The 13,599-nt window shown below is 39.8% G+C and overlaps 1 protein-coding gene across 1 annotated transcript in view; it reads right to left on the bottom strand.

Moving 5' to 3' along the window:
• Positions 1–9,972: 9,972 nt before the first annotated feature.
• The window catches only part of TNKS2 (tankyrase 2), a 33,970-nt gene continuing 30,343 nt past the window's right edge, over positions 9,973–13,599 (bottom strand). The window contains exon 27 of the mRNA XM_037399403.1: positions 9,973–13,404. Coding sequence (XP_037255300.1) covers positions 13,342–13,404 — 63 coding nt within the window. The 3' untranslated portion in view covers positions 9,973–13,341. The remainder of the gene's footprint in view (positions 13,405–13,599) is intronic.

The raw sequence follows: 13,599 nt of genomic DNA, 5'->3' as shown, positions 1-13,599 counted from the left end.
CCTCTGAGCCCTGAGCAGCCCTGGCCTCCCCTGGGCTCCCACGCAGCCCTGGCTGGCAGGGACAAACGCTGGTGGTCGGCCTGGGGGGTCTCAGTGCACCAGGGAAACACATGGATGCTTCACTGATGGGAAAAAAATAATAATCTATTTTAATATAAAAACTATACACATATGCATAATACATATTTATGTATAAAAGTTATATATATGTATATATTGGAACTCTGTCCCTGCTGCTGGCCCCTGCACCCTGGATGAGTACGCGCCTTTAGTAACAGCTCACTGTTGGCATGTGCCCTGGGCAGAGGGCTCTGCTGCCTGCTCCGGCAGTGCCACAGACACCCAGCACCATCGCCACGCTGGCACCTGTGTCATGTCATTTACTCACCTGATTTACACCCACTGTAGAGCTGCTGGATCAGCTGGAGAAGTTTTATGTTTATCTGTCAGAGGAAATCTAGGAGTAATTGATCCTTGTAAAATAAGTCTTCTTAGGATTAACTTGTAATTTCAGACCCTAACATGACATTATTTTCTATTTAAACTGTCATAAAATGAGAAAATACTTGATGAAAGTGTCACCGTGAACACAGAATGAAATAATTTCTTATTACACATTCACAAAGTACTGAAGTTAAAGTATCTATTTAACGAAGGAAATACATAGAACAAAACCTGGTCCAATAAAAGAAATCTAAATCCTAACATGTAAAATGGTATGTAATGTCTACTTTGGCACACATTGATAATTTAATAAGAAAGAACTTAAAGCATTTTATTCTGCAAATTATATCCCGAGCCCCTATTTAGTCCGTCTGCTGGATTCAGCAGACTTTCTTGCATGAGTAAGCAAAGGTCTTAGGTCCCAAAACGTCTATAGGGTTTGAATTCTTAGTTGAAAAAGAGCAAAAAAATCATGAGTAATTTCTTGGGTTTTTCAGACTATCCTTGTTAACTAGAAAATACATGTATCATCCTCAGAGTTAGTTTAGTGAAATGCAAGAGAAGAAAACCTAGTGGCTGACTTGTCAGAGCTGTGCTTCTTTTCAAATAAAAAAAGTACTGCGCACTTCCCGAAGTCGCTGCCCTTAGCAGCAGCATGATTTGTGCTAACAGGAATAAATATAACCTCGGCCCCATGCATTTGCTGCTGCTTTTTTGATTTTAAGAGCAAACTCTTTCAAAATTATGAATAAATTTATCACTAGTATCCTTTTGACAGGAAAAGTGTAACAAGACAGCCACACAAGAGAGTATTATTTCATGTTAGTCGAGACAAGATGTTGGGGATTTAGAACTGATCTTTTGTCTCTGCTCAAAGACAAATGGTATAAAATTTATATGCATGCTTCTGTCCTGACAGCAAAGGGCTTCGGCAGGACTCTTGCTGGGAACTAATGGCTCTTGGGGATGCTGCGCTCTGAAGTCCCTCGGCATGAAATGGTCTCTTGCGATTCATCTCCTGTTAATAGTAGCTCCAAGACTACAGTCTCCCTCTTTTTGTTTTTGTGGTTTTTTTTTTTTTTTTTAAGTTCTTTTATCCCGAGCTGAAGCTGCCTCTGTTCTCATTGGAGCAGCGAGGGTGTAGTGTGAAGGTTTTCTCCCCTCAGCTCTATTCTCTCGCAGCCCTCAGCAGACGTCGGGGCAAGCTGGGGGCCCTATGGAGAGCAGGGCCTGATGTCATCCCACCCAGCACGGGGCCAATGAACGTCCCCCGGCCCCACCACACATGTACACATCAACGGCATCTGAATAGCTTCTGGGGGCTTGTAAAGCTTTACTAGTCCACGGTAAATAGCAGTGGTAACATGACGGTTTGTTTCAATGGATGCCTCTGAGCCAGGAACTTTACAGTGCCATAGTCATGTAGGAAAACAGCACTGGGAAGCAAAAAGTAGGTTGAAGAATTTGTTATAGTTCTAAGGGAGAAAAAGGCTCCCATTTTCATCATTGGGAGATGAGACGGCCCTGGGGCAGGGGTCAGCCATGTGCAGGGGGCACCCATGGGGACAAAACATTGCTGGGCCACCAAGAGGCTCTGTTGACCCTTTCTGCCCATGCCGGGATGGTCAGGGGAGCCCACATCACCTGGCGCCGGCTGCCTTCTCCCTTTCAATGTGCCCACGTGGCACATGTGTCTTAGGGATGAAACAACATCACAAAATCAGGACTACGCACCCATGCCACCAGAATATAATCTGTCACAGCTTGCTCTGCCTTTTACACGGTCCTCACCTGCCATGGTGGCAGAGCTGTTTCATTGCTGCTTTTGCACTCTTTGCTGCCCAAGGAAATTAGACTCAGATGATGGTGTACATCTCTGCCTCTGTAGCTCCTCTGTCCACAAGCTGACGGCATGGTGGGTCTCTCACAGATGCTAAATCCTTTCAAGTTATTTAAACTGATTGCAGAGCAGCGCAGGCTTCTTGTTGGAAATTTTCAGCTAACTCCTAAATGAGGTTAATGAAAATATTTCCATCAGCAGCACTCGCAGCAAAAGTAATGGGCTCTAGAGAGAAGGCACCGCCAACTTTAAATCCGAGTGGAAGTGAATGTAAAAAACTGGAGTAGAGAAAGCAGAAGCTAAGCTGGAAAAGTCATCGTTTCCCGAGGAAGAAAAGCTTATTTATTTTTTAGTATTTCCTAGTCTAGGTAAAGGACAAAGTATATATGTACTCTGTAAATTTTAAAGAGCGATTTGCTGGACATCCTTTCTTTTCTCTGCACCTTGGAAATGCCACTCACCACATGCTTGTGCAGTTAACGCGGTTATCTCATGCTGGCACCCCAAGGCTGGGGAGCATTGCTTACGCCATCAGCTTCAGTCAGCAGGAGCTGGCCTTGCAGCTGGAAGAGGCAGCCTTGTCCTTCTACTTTTTTTTGGTATTGCCCATGTTTTTATGTCAGTGCAAGTGTTTATGCAGCCACACTGCAAATGAAATCAGGGAAGCAGTCTGGGTTGAAGCATTCTGGGGCAGGAGAGGATTCAGCTGGATCAGACTCCCCAGATGGTCATATAGGCATCAGAGAAGGGATGACACAGGAGCTGAAGGGAGTGTCCGAAGCCAGGCAAGCCCAGCTCTTTCGAGGACGGGACAGCCAAAATCTCATTTGAAACGTCTGTAAGTCTGCAGCGTAAGCTGCCCGTTTCTTGCAACTGAATGCAAGTCCACAAAGATTCATTTATTTACGTTTTCCTGTATCTGGTCTGCAGAAATGGTGATTTCAAACTAGCTACCAGCTAGCTAACGTTGTGCACTGTGAATTACACAGCAGAGTTAAGGTGACAGTGCAACTGCCAAACTCCCCCCACTTATTGGCCAGGGCATTTAGAGCGTGCCAGGCTGTGCCAGCAGCAGCATAGAGAAGCCACGATCTCCGGCTCTAAGGATCACCAAGACCATAAAATCCATGTGGTTACACAGAACTAACTGCAGTTCTGTTTGCCTTCTATCTGTAAATCCTCCAAGTTGTATTTTCTGGGCTTGGGCCAGCCACTTGCAAACTGGAACAACCTCCAGCCCAGTGACAAGTACAGGCTGTAATTTAGCAGCACTGGATGACCAGCACTGAAAACAAAACCAAACCAAACCACCAAAACCCACAGCGTCCAAGTCTTGTGTGGGGAGGGGGTGAAGGGAAAGAAACAGGCATTTAATGCTAACAGGGGTTTTAGTTAAGTTTTTGTTGATGAAATTAAGCTTTCTAAGACCTTCAATAATTGCTTGAGGCTGAGGAAAGGTAGCTTGGGTCAGATCTTATCTTTAACTCCTACAGACAACTTCTGTGCACTCTCACAGAAGTGCATTAATCATTCAACTTTGTGTGTGTGTGAGCTCATCCCTCGTGAAAAGCATCCTTCCCTGAGTGAAAGAGCTTACTACAACCACTGCTGCTCTAGATTTGCATTAAGACTGTAACTGGATCAAGCACAAGAAGTATGATTTCTGCTAGTAAACCAACACAGCTGTATCACTGCCAAGAGTGACTGAACAATGGCAGGATGTAAAGGCAGAAAGCCCTCCCCTGCCCGCCAAATCTATTAAAATGAGCCACGAACACAATACTAATGTGGTAAGTCAGGGCAATATGCAAATGGCTGCATGTCCCAGAAACCCTAATCCTATCAAGAATGCAGAAGATGTTAATTTGACCATCTTTCACAGCTCATAAATCTATCCGTAGCAAAGCCAGGCTGCCAGATGTCATCAAGCAGCACTTCTTTGAGGCTGCAGTCTCAGCACAGACGCCCGATCATGCCTCAGTAAAGACCAATAAAGAGCATTGTTTGTGTGGCCTGAGAGCAGCTTCTCACATTTTGCTACAATAGAGGAAAACAGTGGGAAATGTGAATGACTGATTGGCAGAACTGGTGGTCTCGCTGGCCCCACTTTCCACATACGCAGATATAGATTTCACATGCATTTTACATCATTAGTACGCAGATTAATCTATCTTGCTCTTAACAATTAGTGGTATATGTTCCTTAACTTAATTTCTTGAATCCTGAACTATAAATACAAGCTGGACATAGTTCCACTTCTCTCAGGCAGATACTCCTTATTTACTTGAAACTACTTAAAAACAGCACAGCTTTTATTATGATGTGATCTTACTGCTACGATTTAACTCTCAGAATAGAAATATCCTACTTCAAAGCAAGCAGAGTTCTCTAAATCAAAGACCTCTAGAAATATATACTCATTTTTTCCTTCTCACATTCAAGGTTTAAAAATACCAGTTGCAATTTAGGTTCTTTAGTACTGACCAGAATGAATCTTAATTTTTACAGTGAGGGCGGTGAAACACTGGAACAGGTTGCCCAGAGGAGCTGTAGATGCCCCATCCCTGCAAACATTCAAGGTCAGGTCAGATGGGGCTCTGAGCAACCTGATCTAGTTGAAGATGTCCCTGCTCACTGCAGGGGGGCTGGACTAGGTGACCTTTAAAAGTCCCTTCCCACCCAAACCATTCTATGATAGTTTGCTTTTACCAGGTGTACTTTAAAGCACCACAGCAGATGATATTTTTGTATGAAGTTACCTGGAGCACGCTGGATAAACCTCACTTTTATCTAAACTGAAGTGCCTTTCAGCTTCTCAGTGGCCACTGTGACTACCACAGAACTCTGGGTCAAATTCCCTTGTTCAGAGTTGAGCTGAAAAAAGAAACCAGGCAAAATTATAGAAAATGCTTAGAGAAACATCTGTAGAAAAATGGGAACTTTCAGCAATAAAAATTATGTGGGGCTGTCTGCTATCTATCGCTACAGAGATCCCCATGGAAACTGCTGTTCATTTAGGATGTGCGTATTCCTGTCACATGCCATCCACATCGCTCAAACATTTTAGAACATAAAGCTCCAGCCACACAGAACAGACGTCTAGTGCTTCTCTGACCAGGCCCAGAGCCTCTAGCAGGGCAGACGCCGAATCCGGGAGCTGAGGTCTTTAACGCCAGCAAGTCCCATGCTCTGTAACCAGGGAGAAGGTGCAAAAGGCCACTGATAACAGCCCCAGCCTTTCAGGTGACCGCAGGCTGCCACGCTACTTGTTTAGCGACACCTCTGACAGCAGGGTCTCTGGAGCCACCGGTAGCAGTGGTGATGGAGAACGCAATGGGGACCCCTCAGTGTTGCTCAGGGAAGAGAGGCAGATGGTCTGGCTGCCAGAACCTTCCTGAACGACCTGCAAGCCCCTCCTGATGTAAACAAGCAAAAGCTTAGTTCAGGGAGTTAATTTCAGAGATTTGTATCCACCCTTTTCCCTACAGCATTACCTGCCAAAAACCATTCTGATCTCAGTATAAGGGAGAACCGGTGCTAATGAAGCGAGGCTTTATTTTAGGTAGCCACAAGTAAATAAGTCAAGTAATTCCACTGGGTCAAAAGAGGCAAAATGCTAAGAAAAAGAAGGAACCAGAATAATGTAAGTTTTAAAACTAAAGGGCATACTTCGTGAATTTGCTTGGGAAATCCTGGTTACGTTTTACCTCCAGAATTAGATTCAACAGGGGAGAATTAATGGTGTCTGAGTTTGAGAAGCCAACTGTTCTGGTTAATAACCTTAAAATACTTGTATTGCTAAATCAGGGTATGTATAAATCTAGTTCTGATTAATTTTTCAGAGAATAACAGAATTCTGAAGCAAATATATGCAATTTCATTGTGTTTACAAATACAAAAAAATTCATTATGCTACAGCTAGTAGGTCAGTGACTCCAAACCCACTATTTCATTTCAAGTAGGTTAAAGATGCTGAACCACAAACTCCCCAAAACGTCTACTGTAAAATCAGTCCAGTGAAAGAGACATATTAAACATTATTTTTTAAAGCTTTTCTTTTTTTTTTTAAAAGGAAAATATGTTATTTATTGATATTGCAATAAAACATCTGTAATACATAACAATGCACCTATTACACAATATTTACGCTATTAATTGTACATTGCATTATTACTCTATCTTCTTTAAAAAAAAAAAACCAAAACCAACCCCCCCCCCCCCAATTTGATATATGAAATATTTAACTCACACATTTTGTTAAACTCCTTTACTGAAAAGCTGGCATCTTCTGGGAATGGGGAGGGAAGTCTCAGAAGACAGAAAGCTGGTATACCTAAATCCGTAACTATTTGTTTACAGACCATTTTGTACGAGTCCTTGGCTATTAAAAGTTGCCATACGTACAAGGTTCTCATCTCTCTTGCCAATTATTGTAATGATTTCAGTATTTCTGCTGGACTATTTCCTTACAGCAGACAAACATTACTTATATATGTAAAACAATCCAAACCTGGCTTTAAAGCATGTCCCTGAATAAATAATACCATTTACAGTAAGTGTGAAATATTCCTTTTAATAGGCCCAGGCCTGAAATTACTATTATTTCTTTCTTGCATTTTACAAACATCTGTTCTTTTTATTAGGTTTTCCTGAAATTATAATTGATTAAGTGCACTCTTAATAGCAGGTGATAATTCACAAGAAGTGCCTTGGAATCTAGTCTAATACATAATTACAAAAAAAAGAGCAGGTTTCCATATTATTTTGTCTAACCCTATCCATAACTGGTTATTCCCATTAAAATTCCACCCTGGGACGAGTCTGCCCTGTTGAGGACTGCTTGAAACGTGCTAGCACCATCTCATCATTCTGCCACTCTGCCTCATTACCAGTATGATTATACAAAGGCTCAGAAGCTTTTAAAGATATTTAAACTGTTTAGGTGGCACAGATAAATAGGACATTGGATAGAAGGTTCATTTTAAAAGCTTTTTATTTCAGGAATTCAGCAATCTGACTCCACCACAGGTATGACCAGCGCTTTTCTCTGGTTTTGTCTCCTTATCAAGACACTCGGTGCCTTTCATTCCAATTTTGCGTAGGCGATTTCAGATCTTCTGGTATACCACTGACCAGATTTTCTCTGTTAACGTGTCTGCTACATCTCTGAGATACCCAATCAATCCCTCCCATCCCCTTTTTTTAAGTCCATTTTTTTCTTCAAGTGCTGTCCCTTTAGAAATCCATCTCACTAGCAACATGCTAACCCATTCATCATTTGTAGAGCTCTAGTCCAAACAGCAGAACATTTTCTTCTCTTAAAACCCATGTTTTTGCAGCTTCTAGTGAATTTTCATATTCCTAATCTTTTCAAATAAACTTAGCATTAGTCCCTTTATTTTGAAGTCAAATTTCTTTGTCTGATCACTGGTTTTAGAATCTTTGCATTAAATAGCATTTTCTATACTACCTGCTTCAGGGGCCTCCTTACTACCGGACTATGCTATCTGCAAAACTGCCCTTATTTATATCGTTCTTCAATTATTTATATATCTTTTAGTAACTTACTCTTATGTATGTTCTTTCCCTAAAGTAGTTCTTTCCACAGATCTTGAATTAGACTTTGTTTTATGAAAAGTGGCATTCTAATGATTATTTATTGTTCAAGGTGAAGCCCTTTAATACCAACCCAAAACTAATTTATTTTATTGCATATTTGCAATGCTTCAAAAAAATACTTCCAAATAGAGAACCACTATCTATCAGGCACTGGTCATCATATACAGATTTATTTATTTAAAGATGACATTTTTGGACTGTTTGGTAGTTCAGTCTATTGTTAATTATAACAATACTTAACGTAACGGCTGTCAGCTTCCAATTTGACTACTTCAATAATTAAAAACTATTAGAGACAATATCCCACTCAATTAGGTCACAAATACTATATAGGGCTGATTGATTTACTGCTACTCATCTTCACAACAAAATTAACTTTTCTTTTGTTTTTATTTGTTTTACTTACATGGCAATCCTATTTACTCACTTCATTTATTTACCTGCTTGCTTTATCTACCCGCTTATTTATCAGACCAATAAGATCTTCTAGACATGTCTGTTGAGCTGTGACACCCATTGCCTCAAAAAACTGAATAATTTTCTTGTTGTGAAATAAGCCTCCAAATATATTGCTGGACAATGTCACCTTTTTGAAGAGCACCTAGACAACACAAAACCACACACCAGCAGCCCAGAATCAAGTCCGTTTCTCTGGCTGTTCCTATTAGCTTAACGAATCAGTATTAATCCTTTCACACAGGTACCAACCTAGATCTGTAAAGTGTAGTATCAGCTGACATGAAGCTACTGTTCCAGCTATAAAAAGTGTCAATCCTATGTTCTGAGGCACTAGGGCATTTTCCTCTGCTCCTTAAACAATTTAAATCTATTTTGAATATTAAGTTTTCTAAATACTACTACTATGATCCTTTGAAAACTCTTCATGGTCCTAACTTCAAAACTTGGCACGCAAGCGCTCTCGCAGCCGTGTCACTGCACGCACATTGTGCAATGGCATCGTGCACACTGCGACTGTATCCTGTGAGAAACCACCCCGATTCCCTTCACCATCACCCATTAAGATCCCAGCTGAAACATACTTGAGTTGCAGCTGAATAAACTTAGCAGTTTTACCAAGATTACAGTTAGAGAGATGGATCTGACCTCTACTTCCTTACTTGAATTTTCTGGCTGCAACAAAACCCCCACAACCACCTCCCCATATACATCCTACCACTAGACGGAATCCAGGTAGATGATTTGATGTGACATACTTTAATTTACCAGTATGCTGTCTACTGTGGTTTTTCATCTTGTTTCTGCTTCAAAACCAATGCTTTTACGAACTATTGTATAGGACGTTTGCCTTCAGTTTTTAAATCCCATTTCTTTTTCTTGCACACATCATTTGCCCGGGCTAACATTAATGTTTTGAATTGGCTGCAACTTCCACCTTCCCAACATGTCTGATGTTCTCAAGAGGAGCTATTCTGAAATCCCTGTAACTGGCTACACATCATGCTGTTTTAACTCAAACAGAAGTTGGGAAGTTGATGTATCATGATTATATTTGCCATCCCTAATAATTATATTAGGTATTTGTACCGTAACTTCTCAGTGCTTGTGGAACCTGCCTGCCTTTCTTTACAGGTTGTTATTAGCTCTCTTACCATCTCTCCCCTCCCATGTGTCTTCTCTCAGTTACCAACCTTGCCCATTGTTAGGGCAGAACATGTTAACTTCAAACCAGTCATCTACATGCTTTTTTCTTTTTTTTTTTTTTTTTTTTTTTAAACTTGCATTCTGTTCTGGCTGCCTGCAGCTTTTTCTGATCTAGTGAGCCACAGGCAAAGGGAAGAAACCCTTCTGATACTCTCAGCCATACCACTGCTTATGCTTGCTGGAAAGGGGCAAAAAGAGGCACACGCCTCCCTCTACCTGCTCAGCTGTAGCGCTTCCCTTGCTGACACTACCTCTACCTCCTCCTGCAACTTCAGCGGGCGCAGGAAAAGCACAGCTCCAAGAACCGCAGAGGGGCAGACCTCAGTCTGATTTGCCAGTTCACTGAAGGTGAGAAAGCAGTCTTTGCTGTGTTGTTGCATTCGATGAGTACAAATCAAGCCTTTATATTTTTTTTACTGGAAGGCAGAACGCAAGCCACCCATGGGATTCTGTTGTTGTTTCTGCCAAAACAGAAAAACCTGTTTCATTACATTAAGTTCAGGCGGTAGGCAGGAGAAGGGGAAATGGCTCCTAGGCTGCAGCACCCTAACTGACAATGGTGCTCTGCTGGAAAAGCCACTTTAACTTTTCCTCAGCTTCTTGGTAAATGGAGTGAGAGTGAGCAAGTGTGTGTGTAGTCGTGTACACACACAGCGGGGTGTTTAACAAGCAAGTTCATGGTAGAAAAGGCAACAACTCCTTTTATACACAAGTTACTTCCATTAAAAATTAGTGCCCAGATACCTCTTGAACATACACTGTACAGATAATCTTAAGTTTTTAAGTTATATATGACAGAAGAGTCTGGTTAAATTACTAATTTCTAAGAACTAAGGTCTAAGTTATGACTAAAGTTTTTAAGAAGAAACCCTAACATTTTCAATTTGCTTAGTTGCAGCACGCACTTTTATACTAATTGCTTAGTTTAAAAAAAAATAATGCAAATTGAAAGTTAATTTTGATTTTTTACAACCCCAGATAGGTGGAATTTTCAGAAGCAACTTTATGGGAAATTGTAGTCCCAAGATACTTTAATGATTTTCATTATCCTTGATCTTACTAAACATTTGCTTTCCTGCCCTCTAGTGCTCATTTCTATTTAAATCTTGTATACTATACAAGTCTGGTTTTGGAAACCTCCTACCATACACGTGGGTCCTACCGAAATAAAATTATTTCCTTACTGCAATACTACAACTGATCTAAGCAGCACTTCTGCTGTTTCTCATGTATGTATCAAACCTATGCAGTTACCTGAAAGGTAAGACTTTTCAGGTTACTCTTCATTTTACAAAACCAACGTAAGGCAGTTTTCTTTTTCAGTTTTGGACCATATAGTGGAGTTTTAAATACATAAATCAAAGCTTACTTCTGGATTTATTATTAAAATATTTTCAGTGATAGCTAGAGCTGTTTGTTAGCCATGTACCAAACTACAAGTTTCCACAGTATTTACAGTTTTTAATCCACATTAAAAGCTTTTCTATTTAAAGCAATTAATGTTTCCTCTAATGATGTAGTTTGTTATATTATTGTGCATGCGTGCATTTAAAACAATGGGTTGATGTACTACATCTGCAATTACTCCCATGCTACTAGAAAACCAGTGAATTAAATTTATTTAGTGTTAAATGGATATGGAATGTCATACAGTACATGTAAAGACACTTCAAGATGAGTAAAGCAGAACTAATTGCACAAAAGATTAAAGGTTCATCTCAATAGTCAGTATTATCAAATCATTACAGCTTCCATCTTCAGAGTGCAAGGTATGTCATGCAAAAAAACAGCTCAAAAATCCCCAAACATACAAAACCAGCGTTGTGGTACCACTTAAAATGCTATCATACCACAATATTTTACAAGACATTAAGTGATCATTCATAGAGAATGAAGCATTTTAGCAATAACAAAAAAGTTTTAAACATACTTAACAGATTTTGCATGAACACCAATTCCAGCATTACTATACCTAAGGAACAGGCAACATGCTGGGAGAAATAGCTAAAAATCAAAGCCTTGTTTATTCGTAGCCAGTATTACTTTCTGCAAGAGTTATGCAATCCTACTCTTCAGATTCCCCACATAACTGGGTAAGGTTCAATACATTTTTACATAGAGCATAATCACATAACCACCACATCAGCAAGACAATTTCATTATCTTGACCAGTTACTACATTTAAAACCATGGTATGATAACATGCCCTGCAAATAAATTGTCTTCTGGGACAGTTTCCTGTATGTAGAAATAGAAAACAACTAAAATATACTCCTAACCACTTTAACCCCAAATGAACTATAATTTGTATTTACATATTTTTAAAATATGTAGGTAAAAACCGCAGATGGAAGAGAAACAAAATACACAAGAGAGGTATGATAGGGCTGACTGAACTGACCGGTGCATTCAGGAACCCTGAATGAGACTCGAATGGAGGGTTGTACCTTTTGTACTCTTCCCCCATCCAAGCAGACTTACCAGGGCTACCAAAGGCAGCTGCTGTTACGGAAGAGCTGCTCATCCCACTTCAACACTCCTTGCCCAGCTGGCTGAGCACAGGGAGCAGAACCTTGCACCCCAACCAGTTCCACTCAGCCAAAAGCACTGCAGATAAGCACACTTCTAGGCACCTGCTTCAACTACTGCTTGAACGTTAACATGGAAGAAACACAGGAGATGATAGGATGATTTTTAACATTTCCACCTTGCAATACTCATATCCTGAGGGCACCAACAGGTAGATTAATTTACCAAAATAAGCATATAAAAAAGGCCAGTTGTTTGCCCCCATATTAGGAATAAACTATTTAACTTCCTGGCTTAAATGTAAGCAAGAGGAACTCAAGAAAGACCTCCTTGAGGTTAATTTTCCAACTACATTCAAAGAAAATAATTTACTAAAACTGTAACTTACAAGGTCTACTAGCCTTGAAGTGAGGATACAGGTTAACTATACCTATAGTTAAATAACAATTTCAGAAGACATTTTACAGAAATAAAATATGGAACTCTAGAAAGTAGGTGGAAAAACACTTTAGTATTCAGCTGGAACGTTCTATTTTCATAGCCCATCATTCTCAGGAATGTATATTTCATAAATAAAAACACAGAACAAAAATTTGCGTATTCAGTCTGAAGTTGGCTATCTCTAAACCTCTTCAGATAAAATTTGCTTTCTCCCTCACAAAAGAGTGATAAACCCTGAAAGAAATTGGCTTTTCAAATCTGTCGTGCATGAGAAAACACAAATGAACAAACCAACATCTGGAAAAAACATTTTGTACAAGGTTGCAGTTCTAAAACACTTATATTACAAAGCAATGTAAATAAATACCAGGCTAGTACAAAAGCTCTTATTTACAGTTTTACAAATGAAAATGTTTTCAGTGTAAATGCAGTGTTTTAAAGAACACAATATTAGTAAAACGAGTTCCTGTATAGAGATTACAATTTCTGCTAAATTTCAATGCAGTATTGTATAAAACCATAGTTTCAAGTTAATTTTTGTTTATAATTTAGTACAGCCAAACCCCAGTTTATGCCTGGAATGGTATCTGTTAAAGTGCTGAAAAAGAGAACATTTCTGAAATTTTAGAAAAACATACTGTACATTATTAAAGCTTTAATCAAGTCAAATATGGTGTATTTTGTTCACATTTGCTACCACATCACCTGTAGATGAAATTTTTTTATCAACTCATTGTAATTAACAGGATGGCAGCCACTGGTATCTTCCTATCCAAAGTCTGATGGTTTCCCACAAGTAATTTGTCTTAAGCTTCAGTGGTAGCTTCAGGTTTCATGATCTGGTAAGTAATCAAGTATTCTGGATAAGCCTGAAAGAGCAACACACACTTTCTTTATTATGATTTCATTTTCTGGATAGACTCAGAGTGTTTGCTAGAGAGAGGAAAAAAAGCATTTATGCCAAAGAAGAAAAGGCAAAACATCAAAGGTAAATGCCTGGAGCATTCAGGAAACATGGATCCTTTCACCTGCAACCACAGCTGGAGTTTGTTTTAAGACAAAAG

This window comes from Falco rusticolus, chromosome 9, assembly GCF_015220075.1.
Source record: "Falco rusticolus isolate bFalRus1 chromosome 9, bFalRus1.pri, whole genome shotgun sequence".
In the NCBI taxonomy this organism is placed as follows: domain Eukaryota; kingdom Metazoa; phylum Chordata; class Aves; order Falconiformes; family Falconidae; genus Falco; species Falco rusticolus.
This window is presented reverse-complemented; position numbering and strand designations above follow the sequence as displayed.